Consider the following 16,893-nt stretch of genomic DNA (forward strand, 5'->3'; position numbering starts at 1 on the left):
TAAACAGGAAGACAGCTAACGATCCGCATCCATGAACACCAACTAGCCACGAAACGACACGACCAGCTATCCTTAGTAGCCACATACGCGGATGACAAGCAACATGAGTTCGACTGGGAAAACACCTCTATTTGGGTTGTCCTATAATAGTAAACAGCCAGGGAATTCCTAGAGGCATGGCACTCATCCACTGATTCAAGCAAAAAGCACATCGACCTGGACCCAATATACCGACCACTGCAGCAGACAGCTGGACCTGACAACCGGAAGCGGCAGATTCAAACCACTATAAATACCGGAGGAAACATCACAGAAACGCTTCACAGGAGGCTCTCAAGCACTGAGGATGTCACCTAGACAGGGGATGAAACGTCTGCAACACAGATTCCCAGCTCGGCAAACAGAACCACAACAATGAGCACCCGAGCTACAAATCTTCTCCCAAACTTTGGAAGCAATGTATCCGGTCGGAGGTAGGAAGCAATCGAAAGGATGGAGAGGGGCTGGGAAGGGAGTCTGGGAAGGACAGGGATGTTATTTGAAATTGGAGAACAATATTGAGTCCTGGCGGTGGGGCCTCAGAGTTGGCAGAAGTGTTTAAGGACGATGCATTGAATGCGGAGACTGGTGGGGTGGTAGGTTAGGCTGGGAGATCTGTCTTTATTGCATTGGCAGGGGGTGTTCAGAGCAGTGGAACGGGGAATGGAGGTGGTGTGGCAGAGGGCTGTCTGGATGACAGAAAGAGGAAAAGCATGTTGTTCAAAATAGGTGGACATCTGGAATGCTTTGTGAATGGAATGTCTCCCCCTCCCCGCAGATGCGGCAGAGGCAGAGGAATTGGGAGGATGCATTATTTACTCCCATGCAGTATCCTGCAAGAACTCTATTGTCCAGGTAGTTATGGGAGTCTGCAGGTTTGTTGTAGACATCCATCTGGAGACTGTCACTGGAGATGGAAATTATGAGATCAAGAAAGGGGTGGTAGGTGTCCAAGACGGGCCAAGTGAATTTGAGGGTGGGGTGGAAGTTGTGGACAAAGTCAATGAACTGCTCCAGTTCAGCCTGGGTGTAGGACACTGCACTGATGCAGTCATCAACGTAATGGCGAAAGAGTTGGAGCACAGTGCCTGTGTAGGCACTGAGAGGGGGACTGTTTGATATAGTCAACAAAGAAGCAGGTGTAGCTGGCACCCATCTGGGTGTCCATGGCCACCCCCTTGATTTGGAGGAGTTAAAGGAAAAGTTATTGAGATGTGAAGGATGGCAGTTTCAAGAAGGTAGGAAAACCCCAGATACACTCAGGTAAATGAGCCACCTCTAGAAAGGTTAGGAGAGGTAGGCAGGTAGTGCAGAAGTCTCCTGTGGCTGTCCCCATATCAAACAACTATGCTGTTTTGGAAAATGTAGGTGGCAGTGGACTGTCAGGAGAATGTAGCACTGACAGCCAGGTTACTGCTACTGTGACTGGCTCTACTGTATTGAGGTGTGTATCAGGTTCCAAGTGATTGATGGGGACTCTCTCTAGTCAGAGGCACAGATGTCTCTGTTACTGAGGCCTGTGCAAAAAAGGTTTCTTTAAATTGCCCAACTGTATTTTTATGTCTGTCTATTGCAACATTAATCTGATTCTCAGGTGTTCAATAAATGTCTTAGCTATCTTTGGTTGCTGGAATAGTTTGTCATGTTGGAATTTGTTGTTGACGCAGATCAAGCTTTACCTGCGGCTTAGCTGGTGCCTTGGCCTCCAATCCCGTTGATGTAGTGCGGACTCGCATGATGAACCAGAAAGTGCTTTCAGGGACTCACGTCATTTACAAGGGGACCCTGGATGGTCTTCTACAAGTAAGTCTAAACTAGGGTTGTATCACTAATGGGAACACATTGATTCATTTAACTGCTGAACAATTGTAAGGAACTGTTCACAGATTTACAGATTAGTGTAGGCAGGAAATGGAAGTGGAAGATTCACTCATGTCCATCAGAACTATATGACAGCCAAGAATATCAACCCATGGACTGAGACTTGAGTAGAATCAAGCATATGATTGGATAGATTAGTTATCTTTCGAGTAATTCCTGTCTCACTTTGGAAGAAGTTGCTGGAAGACTTTGTAACCCATGTACTGACAAACAGCATGTTCCTGAATGTTTAATATCTAGTTACTTAATATTTTCTTCCTCTCACCACTCGACTGTCTTGTCCTCTCTCTACTCTTCATCCTTTTACTCTTTCCTTTACTACATCTCCTCTTTGTTCTTTCTTAGCTCTCTTTTCTTGCTGTTTTGTGTGTGTGTCTCTCTCTCACAAACAGACCCATATGCACGCACACAGACTTGCTCTCGTACTGATGCTAGCACATGCACACATGTACATATTTGGTGTGTTTTATGCGTTTTTTTGCCCATGATGACAGTTAGTTTATGTAGTTTATATGGATTTTAGTAAAGCTCTTGAGTACCACGTGAGAGAATGATTGAGAAAGTAAAAGCACATGGAATTCGAGGAAACTGGATGAGACGAATCAGAAACTGGCTTATAAACAGGCCCCAAAGGGTGTACAGTTCTGATCACCTCACTACAGACAGGATGGAATAGCACTAGGGGAGGTTCACCCGAATATTGCCTGGGATGGAACAATTGAGCAATAATGAGACTGGATAGGTTTAGATTGTTTTCTTTAGAGCAGAGAAGGCTGAAGGGGGACGTAATTGAGTTGTATTAGAATACGACTGGTATGGACAGGGTGAATAAAGAGCAGCTATTTCCTTTGGTTGACAGGTCAGTCACGAGAGGGCATAGTTTCAGGGTAAGGGGCAGGTGATTCCGAGGGGTTTTGAGAAAAAACATTTTCACTCTGAGAGTGGAGGGAATCTGGAATGCACTGCCTTACGATCTTGAAAAAAATATTTGGATGAGTGCTTGAAATATCATAAATTCAAGGATATGGGACAGGTGTGGGGAATTGGGATGAGCGGACCTTTAGTGGTAGTTATGTCAGTGCAGACTCACTGTGCCGCAGGGCATTTTCTTAGCTGTATGAATCTCTGTTGAATGTTGACAGACTATTCTATTGGAACGGTATGAAAATTCTATGAACTTCTTTTCATCGTCCTTTCATATGCAGTATTGTGCAGGATGACTGGATGTGATCAGCAGTATGCACCCTGCTTGTTTGGACCAGATTGCTGCATTCACCGAAAATATTTTGCATTCCAACATTAACAGATTCCCATTTAGAACAATTTAAAAATCTACCAGACATTGATGCACAATTGCTGCTCCAATTGGAAGTTTTTCTCCTCTCACTGCTGGAGATGAGTATAGGTTTGAGAAGTGCCTAACTCATTCACATGTCCTAGAACCCTGCTGCAATTCCTACAGTGAGAGACTGGAGTGCTAGTAAGAGGTGTGTGGATGTCTGTTGTAACATTTTCTCTTTGTGTTGTCAGACATGGAGGACTGAAGGTTTCTTGGCTCTGTACAAAGGATTCTGGCCCAATTGGTTACGTCTGGGGCCTTGGAATATCATTGTATCCTTCCTGCTTCACTTGATTGTCATTCACTTTGTTTTAAACAGTGTGCGGGGATTTTTCTTATGTAACACAGGATCCTGCCAAGGTCATCGCAGATTGTATCTCCAGGCACAAGCCCCTTCGTTATCTTCATCACCACTTCTTTCCACACCAGGATAAGTCATGATTGCCATGCAGTCAGTATCCTCATCGTATACTGCATTATTTTGTCAATACGTTTGAAGAGGCAATGTGTGAAAGTCAGGATAATATCTGCAGTATGCGAAAGGAAGGTTTGACTTTTTATATAAAGCTTTACATGTGGAACAATTAATGAAGTAACTTCGAAGAGTAGTTATCCTCCCTTAGTATTAGCAAGGTGGGAAGAACACTGCACTGTACCCCAATCATGCTCGTTCCATCCTCAGTAAGCCAATGTAATATGAATCCAGGTCACAAACTGGGCCCTTCAGACTTGTGCAGCTCAGTACAACGTTGAGCATTTGCTAGTGAAGCTATCCGATAAGAGAATCTTCCTAATACAACTTGGATGGGGTAGGGCTGAGCTGAGTGTTAAAGTGATACAGATTATGAATGTTATTCCACTGAGAAGTGTATAAGAAGTTTTCATATTTCTGTACTGTGCTTGCTGACCAATAATTAACTCAAGTATATTGTGTATCCTTAACTGTACCTTTCAGTTCTTCATTACATATGAACAGCTCAGAAAGATCCCTGTATGATGTCTTGTTAGTCTCTGTAGGACTGTTCTTCATGCTTGCACTGCTGCCTGGCATTTGTTTGTTGACAGGAGGGAAGCCTTCATTCACCCCGTTGCCTTTTCTTCCACCCTTGTAGGGTGCTGCATGAATGTTATTGCACTTGAATTCAGATGCCTCGCGTACAGAGACCAATGACTTTGAATCTTCTCAATCGTTACCAGAAAATTAATGAGTTACAGTCCCAGTTGATGATGGTGATACTGTCAAATAGGAAACCTCTTCATAGAAACAGGGTTGGGAGGGGTGGGGGACCCAACTGCCAATGTCAGGCTGCACATACATGTCCTCACACATTCACATGCATTGTATGCTCAACACATAACTGGGAATCTGTCAGTGGGAAGGTGTGCATGAATGTGGGGGTTACTCAGGAAGAGGTCTTTTGCACTTGAAGCCAAACTTGTCTTTAAGCTGCCTGTACTTGAACATTCTGGGCTTCAAATGTTTGCCTGTGGCCCCGATCCACATATCAGCTTATGTTCTCATTAATGAGTGTGCTCATTAAGATCTAAATTGGGATTTATCTACCAGTGATACAAAAGCAGTGATTCCGGCAGCTCAGAACACATTGGTTGTCAACTGAGCAGAGTGATGCAGACTCAAAGATGATTTATTGGATCTTGGGCCCCTCATCTTGCACAATGCAGAAGTAGGGATATCTTGGGCGCAGACCTTTGAATGCATTACGCACAACATAAAAAGTGAGATTCTGTGGCTCAGGTTCTTCAGCAAATGCGCACAATGTCGAGGGTAGTTTTTAGAATGTTGGGACCCTTGGCCACATTTCACACAATGTTGAAATGCCAAATCAATTAGTAACTCAGAAACTGTATTCAGTCCTCTTATGCCAGTTGTAACTAGAAATTCTACAAAGTTGACTGGTTTGGAGGAAGACTGTTTGAAGTACATTGGATATTGTTATGTCAGGACTGAACTTCAGTTAGATACAGTCACCATACAACTCTCATCAGAAAGTTCTCAACTTTCAAAAACAATGATTCCTGAAGAAGAGTCAATCAAATTTGCAATAGATTTTCAGTCTGATTTTCTTTTGCATATTCCTGAAGGTATAAATTTGCTTGCTGAACTAGTTCATTCTGCTTTCTAGCTGAAAGTGTGATGTATTCATTTAACCACCTTGTTTTCTCACTCCGTTCAAAATGCTGATGATTTTGACAGTGTCAATCCAGTTGGCAGGCACTTCTCACTCTCATGCAGAGCAGCCTGGGATTAGGAAATGAGCCTACAGCATGGTCTGCAAGTGCTTTCCTCCACAAAGATCTTTATTTTTACCCTCTCTACATGATTGAGGTGTTTTGCTGGTTATGCACCAGTGCTTCGAGGAGCTGTCTCTAAATCACAGGAGCTTAAATTACATAGTCTCCCTTTGTCTTGCACTGTGATCATAGAGAGGAATTGTCTACAGCTTCTGATAGTCAACCTTTAGGACTGCCTGATGGAGAAAAACAAATACTTATCATATGATGACTGCCTCCATATCAGATTTCAGCATCATTTCAGTATTAAATTTAATTTGGAAAAGTCATTTTAAAAAAGAGATACTCAAGTTAAAGTATTTTAAAGCTGTTAATAACTAAATCTGAGACAATCTGCAAACATTTGTGGTTACTGGTTTATTTTTGGGCCAATATGAATTGCCATTGGAAGCAGTAAAGCTGTCCTCAGGGATGGATTTTATTAACACTGCATGTTAGTGACATTGTTCATACCTGTCTGTGGGCACTGTGGCCTGTCTTGACCATGTTCCCCATTTAGGTTGGTGATAGTGCTCAAGTCTCGAGGGAGCTAATGACTTCTAGATCCGGTATTACTGCAGTGCAGATGTGTGTAATGTGGTCCCTTGATCCTATTCAGATTACACTCAACATGGGGGTTGGGAAATCCTCGTGAGATAACCTAGTATATATTGAATTGTCAGATTTAATTTTGAAATACAAAGCACGAATGTTTCTCTATCTTATGTGAGCCTGAAAGTTAGTGCTGACCAGTCATTGGGTGCTGGACAGGTTGAGCTCTTGTCAAATTTTTCAAAGTAACACAGAATGTTGAACAATCTCCGATGAGAAAGTTGTCCCATGTGGGTGCCTGTTTAATTAATCAGTTTTGGTATGTATATATTTGTCAAGGCTTTTTTGGGGCTTGGGCTTGAACACAGAATGGGATTTGCAAATCTCTCCCTGTGTGATTTGTATTTATGTAATAATTATAACATTCATTATCGTTATATTATGTACATTGGTGGATCAACTTCATTTAATTTTGAACATCCTAAATATCATATCAATACAGCATTTGTTGGATGCTATCGCCATGTTCTCAAAGTCTAACTTCTCACACATTAGCGCCTTGCTGTCCTGCTTATGTCTCTGCCTCTTGTTATTAAATAATGAATCCAGGGCTTTCTCATGCAGCTGGTACATAATCAGTTGCTTTGTCAGTGTTGGTTGTGAAGGAACATTGTTACATCAACATCTTAATTATTTTCTCACATCTCAGCTTTAATTTGAGAACTATGCTTTATGATATATTTGTAATTCTTCCAAAGTCTTCGCGTGGGAAAAAAATGGTTAAGTGATCTTCAAATATGGCTAAGTTAAAAATCACACAACACCAGGTTATGGTACAACAGGTTTATTTGGAAGCTCTAGCTTTCGGCACACTGCTCCTTCCACAGGTGGTTGTGGAGTATAAGATCGTAAGACACAGAATTTATAGCAATAGTTTACAGTATGATGTAACTGAAATTGTGTTGAAAAAGACCTGGATTGTTTAAGTCTCTCATCTTTTAGAATGACCATGTTGGTTTCAGTTCTTTCATACCTAAATCGCAAAACTTCTTTAAAAGTTACATTCTCAAGTGAACTTCAACAATTGGTGTCATGTCGGCCCAGATAATGCATTGAAGGTGTGAGGTGCCCTGTGTGAGGCTGTCTGTGCCACAATGTGCAGACTGATTCTAATGTAAAAAATGGATTAATGCAGTGTTTAAGCAAAGTCAAATGTAATTCTGCAAGTACAAATTCACCTCTCAAACTTGTGTATGTGTGCATGTGGGTGTGTGTGGGGGGGTTGGGATGGAGCTTATGAGTGTCTGTGAGAAAGTGTGTATGTGTGAGTATCAGTGTAAAGGTGTATAAGTCTGTGAGAGAGAGTGAGTGTGGGAGTGTATGAGAGAGGGTCTGTGTGAGTGTATGGGTCTGTACGGGTGTGTGTGTGTGTGTAGGAGAGTCCGTGTCTGTATGTGTGTATAGTGCAATGGTGTCACCTGTAATATGACATGAACCCAAGGTTCTGGTTGAGACCCTCCCTATGGGTATCGAACTTGGCTATCAGCCTCTGCTTGGCCACTTTGTGTTGTTGGCTGTCCTGAAGTCTGCCTTGGAGGACGGTCACCCGAAGGTCTGAGGTCGAATGTCCCGCACCGCTGAAGTATTCCCCAACTGGGAGGGAACACAATTGAAGGGACTGGGAGCCATGAACACACCAGAAAAGAATATTTCTTGTTTCTTCACGAGTAATTATGATTAAGACATTAGCAGCACATTGGTCTGGGATATTGTTCATCAATCACTTTAGCGCTGAGTCTTATTGCTTTATCTCTATTTCATCAGCAATGCGTATTGGATATCACTGGACTCTCAGATGTTTTCAGCTGTTCATTGCAATAATCCAGAGGGGAACTGTGCACAAAACCATTCAAATGAAAAATAAAATATACGTTGTGCAATGATTTTTCTTAGCTTCCTCTCTTATTTACTGTTAGATTTGATCAAGAGTTATAGATTGCTAACAATGGTTAAGAATTCACAAGTGGTTGTTGAGAAGTGATAGTTGTAAGTCAACCAGGAAAGACATCATGGATGCACAACATGTAACAGATGAGAGCAGTTTACAGGGCCTGGGTTAGATGACATGGCAGAGAAGTCTGATCTTTGTTAGCCTTCAGCAATGATCTCTTCCACCCTCTGAGCATGGATTGACTTGAGAGCTGTCCTCTGCCTTCAAACCCTCCTGTTTTAAGTGTCCATTTCAGGGGCTGATAGACGATTGAATGAATATAATTAAGGACATGATTGACATGACTATCTAATGACAGGGAAGAGATAATCAGATCGGACGTGTACTATAATCGGCTCCACACCTGCGATGTCATTCCTTTGCTGAGGGACAGATACCTTGTCTCTTTCCCCACTCATTAAGAGATGTGAGTCATGAGATTTCTTCCAGTCTTTCTTGTGAGACAGCTAATCTAACAGGATTTACTAACAATACGGACTGCCCCCTGAGGGTGCTGACTCACTCAGTCAGCACCTTCAGGAGAGACAATCTCTTCCCTGAAGGTTCCGTCTTCTCTGTTCCCACTGAAGACGCTGACACTCTCTCTCATCATTTTAATATGACTGTACTACTTTGAAATACCCAAACTCATAAGCTAAGCAGACTCAGACCTGGATAGTAATTGGATGGGAGACCGCCAGTAATACCAGGTGTAATAGGTTTAGGATTCTTGTGGCATAGTGGCAATGTCCCTACCCCCTCACAGAAGGCTTGGGTTCAAGACCTATGTGTTCCAGAAGTCTGTCATAACGTCTCTGAAGGGGTTGATTAAAAATTCCTTGCTGATTTTTCAAATATCATTAGCTGAATTATTGTAGTCAGAGTCCTGTGGCATGGAGGCCCAAACTGGTCCATGCCAACCAAGAATGTCCCATCCATGCTAACCACATTTCCCTGCACTTGGCCCATATCCTTCTAAACCTTTCCTATCCATCTATTTATCCAAATGTTTTACTCTAACTGTTGTTAATATACCTGCCTGAACCACTATTACCCTCTGATTCCTACCATCAAGCCAATTGGGTATCCACTTTGTGAGGTACCCCTGAATTCCATTTGATCTAACCTTCCAGAGCAGCCTATCATGTGGAACCTTATCAAAGGCCTTGCTGAAATCTGTATCGACACATCTACGGCCCTGCCCTCGTCAACCTTCCTGGTCACTTCATCAAAGAACTTAACAAATTTGTGAGGCATGACCTCCCACTCTCAAAGCCATGCTGACTACTCCAAGTCAAACCCTGTCTTTCCAGGATGTATATCTTATCTCTTAAAATCTGTGGTGTTTTAAGTTACTTGAGAAGATTCTAAGCTTCCTGGTCTGTAATTCCCAGGCTTTTCTTTGCAACCCTTCTTGAATAGTGGCACAATATTTGCTACCTTGTCTTCAGGGACCTCACCAATGGCTAATGATGTTGAAAAAATATTGGCCTCTGGCCTCTTGCAATGTTCTTGGCTATATCTGGTAAGGATCAGGAGATTTATCCACCTTCATATATTCTAATGTATCTAACATCTCCTCTACTATGATATGGACTGCCACCAAGCTATCACTACAAACTTCCCCAAGTTCCCTAGTATTCATGTCTTTCTCCACAGCGGAGAAGTATTCATTGAGAATCTCGCCTCTGTCCTGTCGTTCTACACATACCTGTCCACCTTGGTCCTTGAGGGGCCCTATTCTGTCCCTAGTTTTTTTTTCTTTTCGTGTACTTAGCCTTGGCTGAAAAGATTAGGGTGAATTCAAAGAGGTTATCTCGTATCCTCTTTTGGCCTCCTGGTTTCCTCCTTTAGTAAATTCCTGTATTCCCTGTATACCTCCAAGGATTCCCTTGATCCCAGCTCCCTGTTCCTGAGCCACACCTTTTTTTTTATGGTTAAAGCCTCAATACGTCTTGTCATCCAGGGTTCCCTAATCCTGTCAACTTTTACCGTCACCCTCACAGGAATATATAGACCTTTGAATTCTAGCTATCTCACTTTTAAAGACCTCCCAATTGCCAGAAGCACCTTTGCCTGCAAACAAACTACTCCAATAAAACTCTGCAGGCTCCTTAGTAATTCCATCAAAATTCACCTTACCCCAAATTAGAACTCGAACCTGTCAACCAGTATTGTCACTGTCCATAATTATTTTGAAATTAATAGGACTACGGTCACTGGTCCCAAAGTGCTCCCCCACAAAGACCTCCATCGTCTGACTTGCCCAATTTCCCAAGAGTAGGTTGAGTTTGTCCCTTTCGGTGAGGGACCCTCTACTGCTTGAAACTTTCCTGAATGCAGTGTAGTTTCTCACGTCTTTAACTCTTCACTCCTTTGTTTCACATTTCTCAGCATTTCTTGTTTTCCATATTTTTCACTTAGCTTTTATCTCATCAGTATGACATTTACTTTTTTCCTCACCCAACACATTGTGTTTCTTACATTTTTGTTAAGTTTATCTTTGTACATTCCCTCACCTTGTTTCACATTTTATTTCTTAAATTTTACTCAGACTTTTCCTCATTTTTCAGTGACCACAATATGATTGTGGCTGGTCTCCCACAGCAGTACCCTGTCCCTTCTTTCTCCCCATACTGCTTAATACTTACAGCCCCTAAAAACTAGATCCTGTGGGAAAAATCTACAGGCTCACCACTTTCTAGGGGAAGAACATTTTCCTTAACTCAGTCCAATATGGCCCACCTTATATGACCCTGGTTCTAGCCTCCCTGGTTATTGGGAACATACTTCCTGTACTTACTTTGTAATCAGCGGCTTAGAACTGCAATGTGTCACTGCTACTTTTATTCATTGCAGTCTTCTCAAATGGCGAGAGGCAATGGCATAGCGATATTGTTGGACTGTTAATTCAGAGAGCCGTGTAATGTGCTGTGGTCTTGAGTTTGAATGCTTCCATGGCAGATGGTGGAATTTGAACTTTTTTAAAAAAAAATCTGAAGTGTCTAATGATGATGATGAAGCCATTGTCGATTGTCGTAAAATCCTAATTCCCTTTTAGGGAAATCTGGTCTACATGTGAATCCATATCGACACTCCAGATTATTTCAGATTGAACCACATTGCTGTGGCTTAGTTGAAGGCCAGTGAGGGATGGGCAATTGATGCCCTTGACAACCACAATGAAAACTACTATGGGTGGTAGGTGCAGACTCAGAATGATTACAGCATATACGAAGGCAATTCAGCCCACTGAGTCTGTAACATTCGGAGGAACTCAGAGTGTGTGAGTGAATATAAAGGATATAGTCTTTGAAAGCTGCCTCAGAACGTTGGCTGCCCCAATGAAAAGTTGAGAAATGGTGTTGGACTAGTTAGTCTAACTAGTCTAGTTAGTCTAACTAGTTAGTCTAATTAGTTATTCTGACTATCATGGACACAATGGGTTCCCACGCTAATAGCCTATGACTCCATGAGTACAAGAGACTAGAGTAGGGGGCTCGGGTGGAGGCAGAATACTATGAATTGGAAATTTATTTGCTCTGTGAGAGAAGAGAGGAAGGTTCTTTGCTGCCTCACTCTTATCTTCAGCCAAGGTGACAGAAGAGCATAGGATCGTTCTGAGCTTAAACTTTGAGGTGGTGGCATAACAATATGAATCTGATGCCTTTGCTCGAGACAATTTTTTTTTAAATTACTCATTCACAGGGTGAGGGCATCACTGGCTCAGCAGCATTTATTTCCCATCCCTAATTGCCCAGAAAGTAGTTAAGAGTCAACCACATTGCTGTGGGCCTGGAGTCCCATGTAAGACCAGGTAAGGAGCCAGACCAGGTAAGGATGGCAGTTTCCTTCCCCAAAGGACATTAGTGAACCGGTTGGGTATTTTCCAACAATTGACAATGGAGTCATGGTCATCATTAGACTCTGAATTCAATTTTAAAAAGCCTGGAATTTAAAATTCCACCATCTGCCATGGTGGGCTTTGAGCCCTGGTCCCCAGAGCATCATCTGGGTCTCTGGATTAACAGTCTAGTGATATTACCACTCGGCCATCACTTTAAATTGTTCAGAATGAGAGAGGAGCAGTTAGAGGGCACCATGAATATATTCAACCAGGAGTGAGCTTCGAAAGAGACTTGGCCAGATGGAGGAGTTTGGGAAGAAAGATTTACATCATGTCTATCTGTGATCAGTTGAATTTTAGAAGTGGTACAGGATCAAAGAAACCAGAATTCAGGTACAGAAATTGTGACATGTAATGTGATAAACTAGCGAACTGTTACACTGGCATGTGGGGCGTGTAAGTTTTAAAAATAGAAGCAGAGACCAAAAGCAAGGAAGTTCATAATGAACTCACCTGAAGTATGAGTTCAGGGTTGACTGGAGAATTCCAGGCACCTCTGTTTGGGAAAGATATCAGAATCCTCTTGAGAGGGTGCAGACAAAATTTACCAATATTGCATACTGGAAGAGGAGGGATTTCTATTCGATGGAAGGAGTACCTGGGATTGTTCTTGTTGGAGTAGAGAAAATTGAGCAGAACTTTTGCTATTCTGAATATCTTAATAAAAGGATTTTTTTGTTTGGATTACGCTATTGCCAGCCTGGTTTGATCTGAGTTCTGTTCCTACAATGTTAACCTTTGTATACTAATGAGACTGGGTTCTTAAGATTTATTAACACTAAGACATCTGTCTCACCAACTATTTACTCTGTTAGAAGATCTCAGACATCTACATAGTCTGAGTTCTGTGTTTCTGATAGCTACGTTAAGTGACAGCAGCACTCTGGATGCAGTGTAGCTTGCAGTCAGCCAGGCATTGTGCTGGGAGGCAGAAAGAGGCAGATAAAATGTTGAAGATGCAATGAGGATCTTTATACAAGGACATTATAATTTGAAGACAGGTAGGTGATGTCATGACATTACTGTATTTTTGCATGGATCTCAGAAAGACAGTATGTTATGGTGAGGTAAATAAGAAATTATATCGGGTGGCATGGTTGCTCAGTAATTAGCACTGTTGCCCCGCAGTGCCAGGGACCTGGGTTCAATTCCAGCCTCGGGTGACTCTGTGGAGTTTGCACATTCTTTCTCTGTCTGTGTGGGTTTCGTCTGGGGGCTCTGGTTTCCTCCCACAATTCAAAGATGTGTTAGGTGAATTGGCCATGCTAAATTGTCCATAGTGTTCAGGGATGTGTTGGTTAGGTGCATTAGTCAGGGACAAATATAGTGTAGGGAAATGGGTCTAGGTGGATTACTCTTCACAGGATCAATGTGAATTTGTTGAGCCAAAGGGCCTGTTTCCAGACTAAATGACTCTTATTCTAATATTTTGTGGCAGGTTAGTCAAGACAGTCATAAGGATTCTATGATTTGGTTTTTTTTTCTAATAGTTATGGTGTGAAAGCAGGCCATTCAAGCCATTAAGGTAGATGTGAGGACTGCAGATGCTGGAGATTAGAATCAAATTAGAGTGGTGCTGGAAAAACACAGCAGGTCAGGCAGTATCCAAGGAGCAGGAACATTGATGTTTCGGGCAAAACCCCTTCATCAGGAATGGGGGCCATTCGGGCCATTAAATCCACCCTATCCTTGCAATCCAGCATTTCTCATGGCCAATCCACCTAACCTGCACATCTTTGGACTTTGTGTCTGTGTGGGCTTCCTCTAGGTGCTCTGGTTTCCTCCCAGAGAGAATGTAAAACTCTTGGACATCCGTATGTGTAGAGTTGAATCGAACCTGATGCTGTGAGGTAGTAGTGCTAACCACTGAACCACCACACTTGACTCTGGTGGAACATGAACCCACAACCTTTGATTAACAGCTCCCCAAGTCCAATGCATGCACCACTGTGCCACAGAGGTGAAGGTTCGGTGACAGTACAAGAGCACTCTTCACACATTGAGGTAACAAACCAAGACACAAATAGAAAGCAGGACAGAACTCCAGTGCTTCACTGGAGGCTCAGCGATGATGTTGCCTATCATGGTGATGAAACATATGAGAACACCCCTACTGCGCAAGCCTACAGCTTGAACCTCAACCTGAGCTGCAGACCTTCTCAAAAATCACAATGAGGTGTTTTGATTTGCTGGAGAGGGTGGTAGACGTAGATTCAATGGGTAGCTGTCACAGAAACATTTGACTAAGCGAAGGGAAAAGTGCAAGGAAGTGGGACTCATGGGATAATTCTTGCAAAGGGCTGGCCCAGGCAGAATGGTGACCTTTTATGCTATGTCAGTCTATGGTTCTATTAGGTGTATGAATTGAGATGGGGCTAGTTATACAAGATGTCTCATACATAGACAGGTACCACTTCCATCCACAAAGACCTAGAGCAGAGTCAAATTTAGACATGGGTAGTAATGGTGTAAAGGGCAGAGGTGGATCTGGGAAAAGATCTGCCACCCTGCCTACTCATAGCATAGCCATACAGAACACAGAAAATCAAGCCTGTCCAAACCCTACAAGAAACACCCAGAATGCCTCAGCATTGACCAAACAGGCTGACAAGGGAAACTAGACATGATCACCGTCACTCGCAGACCAGGGAATACACTTCCCAAGGCAACCCCTGAAAATAAGCTTCCTAGACCCGAAAAACATAGCTGTCCCAAAGCCCTAAGGGCAATCTCGTACCCCAGTGATACCAAAACCACACAAAGGACAGGTCAGATGGAGAGGCATTAGAATACCTTGCTCACAGGAGAGCAACAATGGAAACACCTTACTGCTGCCAAGAAAACGGATATTCTCACTTACCCTCGAAGAGAGCTGGAGTCTCCTGATCCCTCCTAATCAGCACTGATTAATGCTGCCGGACACTGCATTGTATCTACTTTCAGGACGTTCTTCTGATAATTGCAAAATAGTTATCACCATCGTAACGTGATTACTTGATTATCAAGACCATTGTATTTTCACTATTTTTAATTAGCATCGTTGTACTGTATTTCTATAAAAACTGTCTTGATACTCGTCTTGGGGAAGAGAGTTTCAGCTACTTGGGCAGACTGTCTGTGCTGTTTCAGCTTGGTCAATTTCTCTTCCACGCTATCGCTGTGTTAATAAACTGATTGTTAATTTCACTTTGATCTGCGTTTTGTGATCTCTGCTTTATTGGGCTAATTTCTCCGACGGTGGGCAGTAATAAGTGTGTTCAGGAGAAATTTCTACAGCATGTTTTCAATCCAATGGGAAATAAGTCACTGCTAGACTTGATTGATGGGAATGAGTTAGGCCAAATACATCAAGTGATCATTGCACTGTAAGGTTTAGAATCATGGTGAAAATGGATAATGGACAATCCAGAGTGAGAAAAATTAACTGGGGGAGAGCCGACTTTAGTAGAACAAGACTGGATCTGACCAGTGGGAAAGATGATACGCGAATAGCCATATGCATTAGATTGGAGAATTTACAAGTATTTTAATTGGAGGAGAAGATTGAGAGGAGATTTAATTAAAGTGTTCAAAACTATGAAGGGTCTCTAAACAGTGAATAGTTCACATTGGCAGAAGGTTTCAGTGCTGGATAACACCATTTTAAAGTCATTTGGGTATGGAATGCATTACCTGAGAGTGTGATGGAAGCAGGTTCAATTGAGGAAATTGAGGGAGAATGTAATGCTCCTTTTAGATGTTTATTCAAAAGTGGGGAACAGGCAATGAATAGAATTGACTGATTTGCTGTTTTAGAGTCAAACATGTGACAAACACCATGACCTCCATCTGTGTTATAATCATGCTATGGTCTTAAGCACTGCACTGGGACACCAAGAGGTGGGCAAGTTCATTTGATGTGCATTTGTAATTGTAACGCAGGAAACATGCACAATGGTGTCAGATTTCTCAGTGGGAGAGCATTTTGGTGACAGAGACCACAACTGCCTCAGCTTTACCATAGCCATGGAGAAGGATAGGTGCAGATGGCATGGGTAGGTATTTAATTGGGGGAGGGGAAATAATACCGCTATTAGACAGGAGCTGTGGAGTATAAATTGGGAACAGTTATTCTACGGGAAAGGCACAACAGAAACGTGGAGGCTGTTTAAGGAGCACTTTTGCAAATGTTAGATAGCTTTGTCCCACTGAGAGAGGCAAGGAATGGTAATGTGAAGGAGCCTTGGATGACAAGAGGAGAGGAGCTTCTCATTGAAAGGAAGAAGGAAACTGACTTAAGGTTGAGGAAACAAGGATTTGGCAAAGATTACAGGGTAGCTAGGAAAGAACTCAAAAATGGACTGAGGAGAGCGAGGAGGGGGCACTATAAAGCATTGATGGGAAGAATAGGGATTTGGGGTGGCATGGTGGCTCAGTGGTTAGCACTACTGCCTCACAGCGGCAGGGACCGGGTTTGATTCCAGCCTCGGGCAGCTGTCCGTGTGGAGTTTGCGCATTCCCCCCGTTTCCGTGTCGGTTCCCTCCAGGTGCTTTGGTTTCCTCCCACAATCCAAAGATGTGCAGATTATGGGCAATTTAGCATGGCCAATTTACCTAATGTTAGGTGCATTAGTCGAGGGAAATGGGTCTGGGTGGGTTACTCTTTGGTCCCACAAGTCCACACAGGCCCGCTAAAGGACTTGATTCCACACTGTAGGGAATCTAATCTAAAACCCAAAGGTGTTCTACACGTACGTGAGGAAGAAGAGAATGATCTGATAGACAGTCGGGCCAATCAGGGATAGTGGAGGGAACTCGTGCCTGGAGTCAAAAGAGGTAGGGGAGGTCCTAAACGAGTTTTGTTGCTTCAGTATTCACCAGAGAAAGAGGCGTTGTTGATAGTGAGAACACTGT

The 16,893-nt window shown here is 42.8% G+C and overlaps 1 protein-coding gene across 1 annotated transcript in view; it reads left to right on the plus strand.

The window, feature by feature from the left end:
- Positions 1 to 15,192, plus strand: part of slc25a14 (solute carrier family 25 member 14) — an 86,491-nt gene extending 71,299 nt beyond the window's left edge. Inside the window, exons 8-10 of the mRNA XM_072594896.1 lie at positions 1,707 to 1,842; positions 3,451 to 3,531; positions 4,215 to 15,192. Of these exons, the coding sequence (XP_072450997.1) occupies positions 1,707 to 1,842; positions 3,451 to 3,531; positions 4,215 to 4,256 (259 nt within the window). The 3' untranslated portion in view covers positions 4,257 to 15,192. The remainder of the gene's footprint in view (positions 1 to 1,706; positions 1,843 to 3,450; positions 3,532 to 4,214) is intronic.
- Positions 15,193 to 16,893: the final 1,701 nt, after the last annotated feature.

The sequence above is a fragment of the Chiloscyllium punctatum genome, chromosome 25 (genome assembly GCF_047496795.1).
Source record: "Chiloscyllium punctatum isolate Juve2018m chromosome 25, sChiPun1.3, whole genome shotgun sequence".
Classification (NCBI taxonomy): domain Eukaryota; kingdom Metazoa; phylum Chordata; class Chondrichthyes; order Orectolobiformes; family Hemiscylliidae; genus Chiloscyllium; species Chiloscyllium punctatum.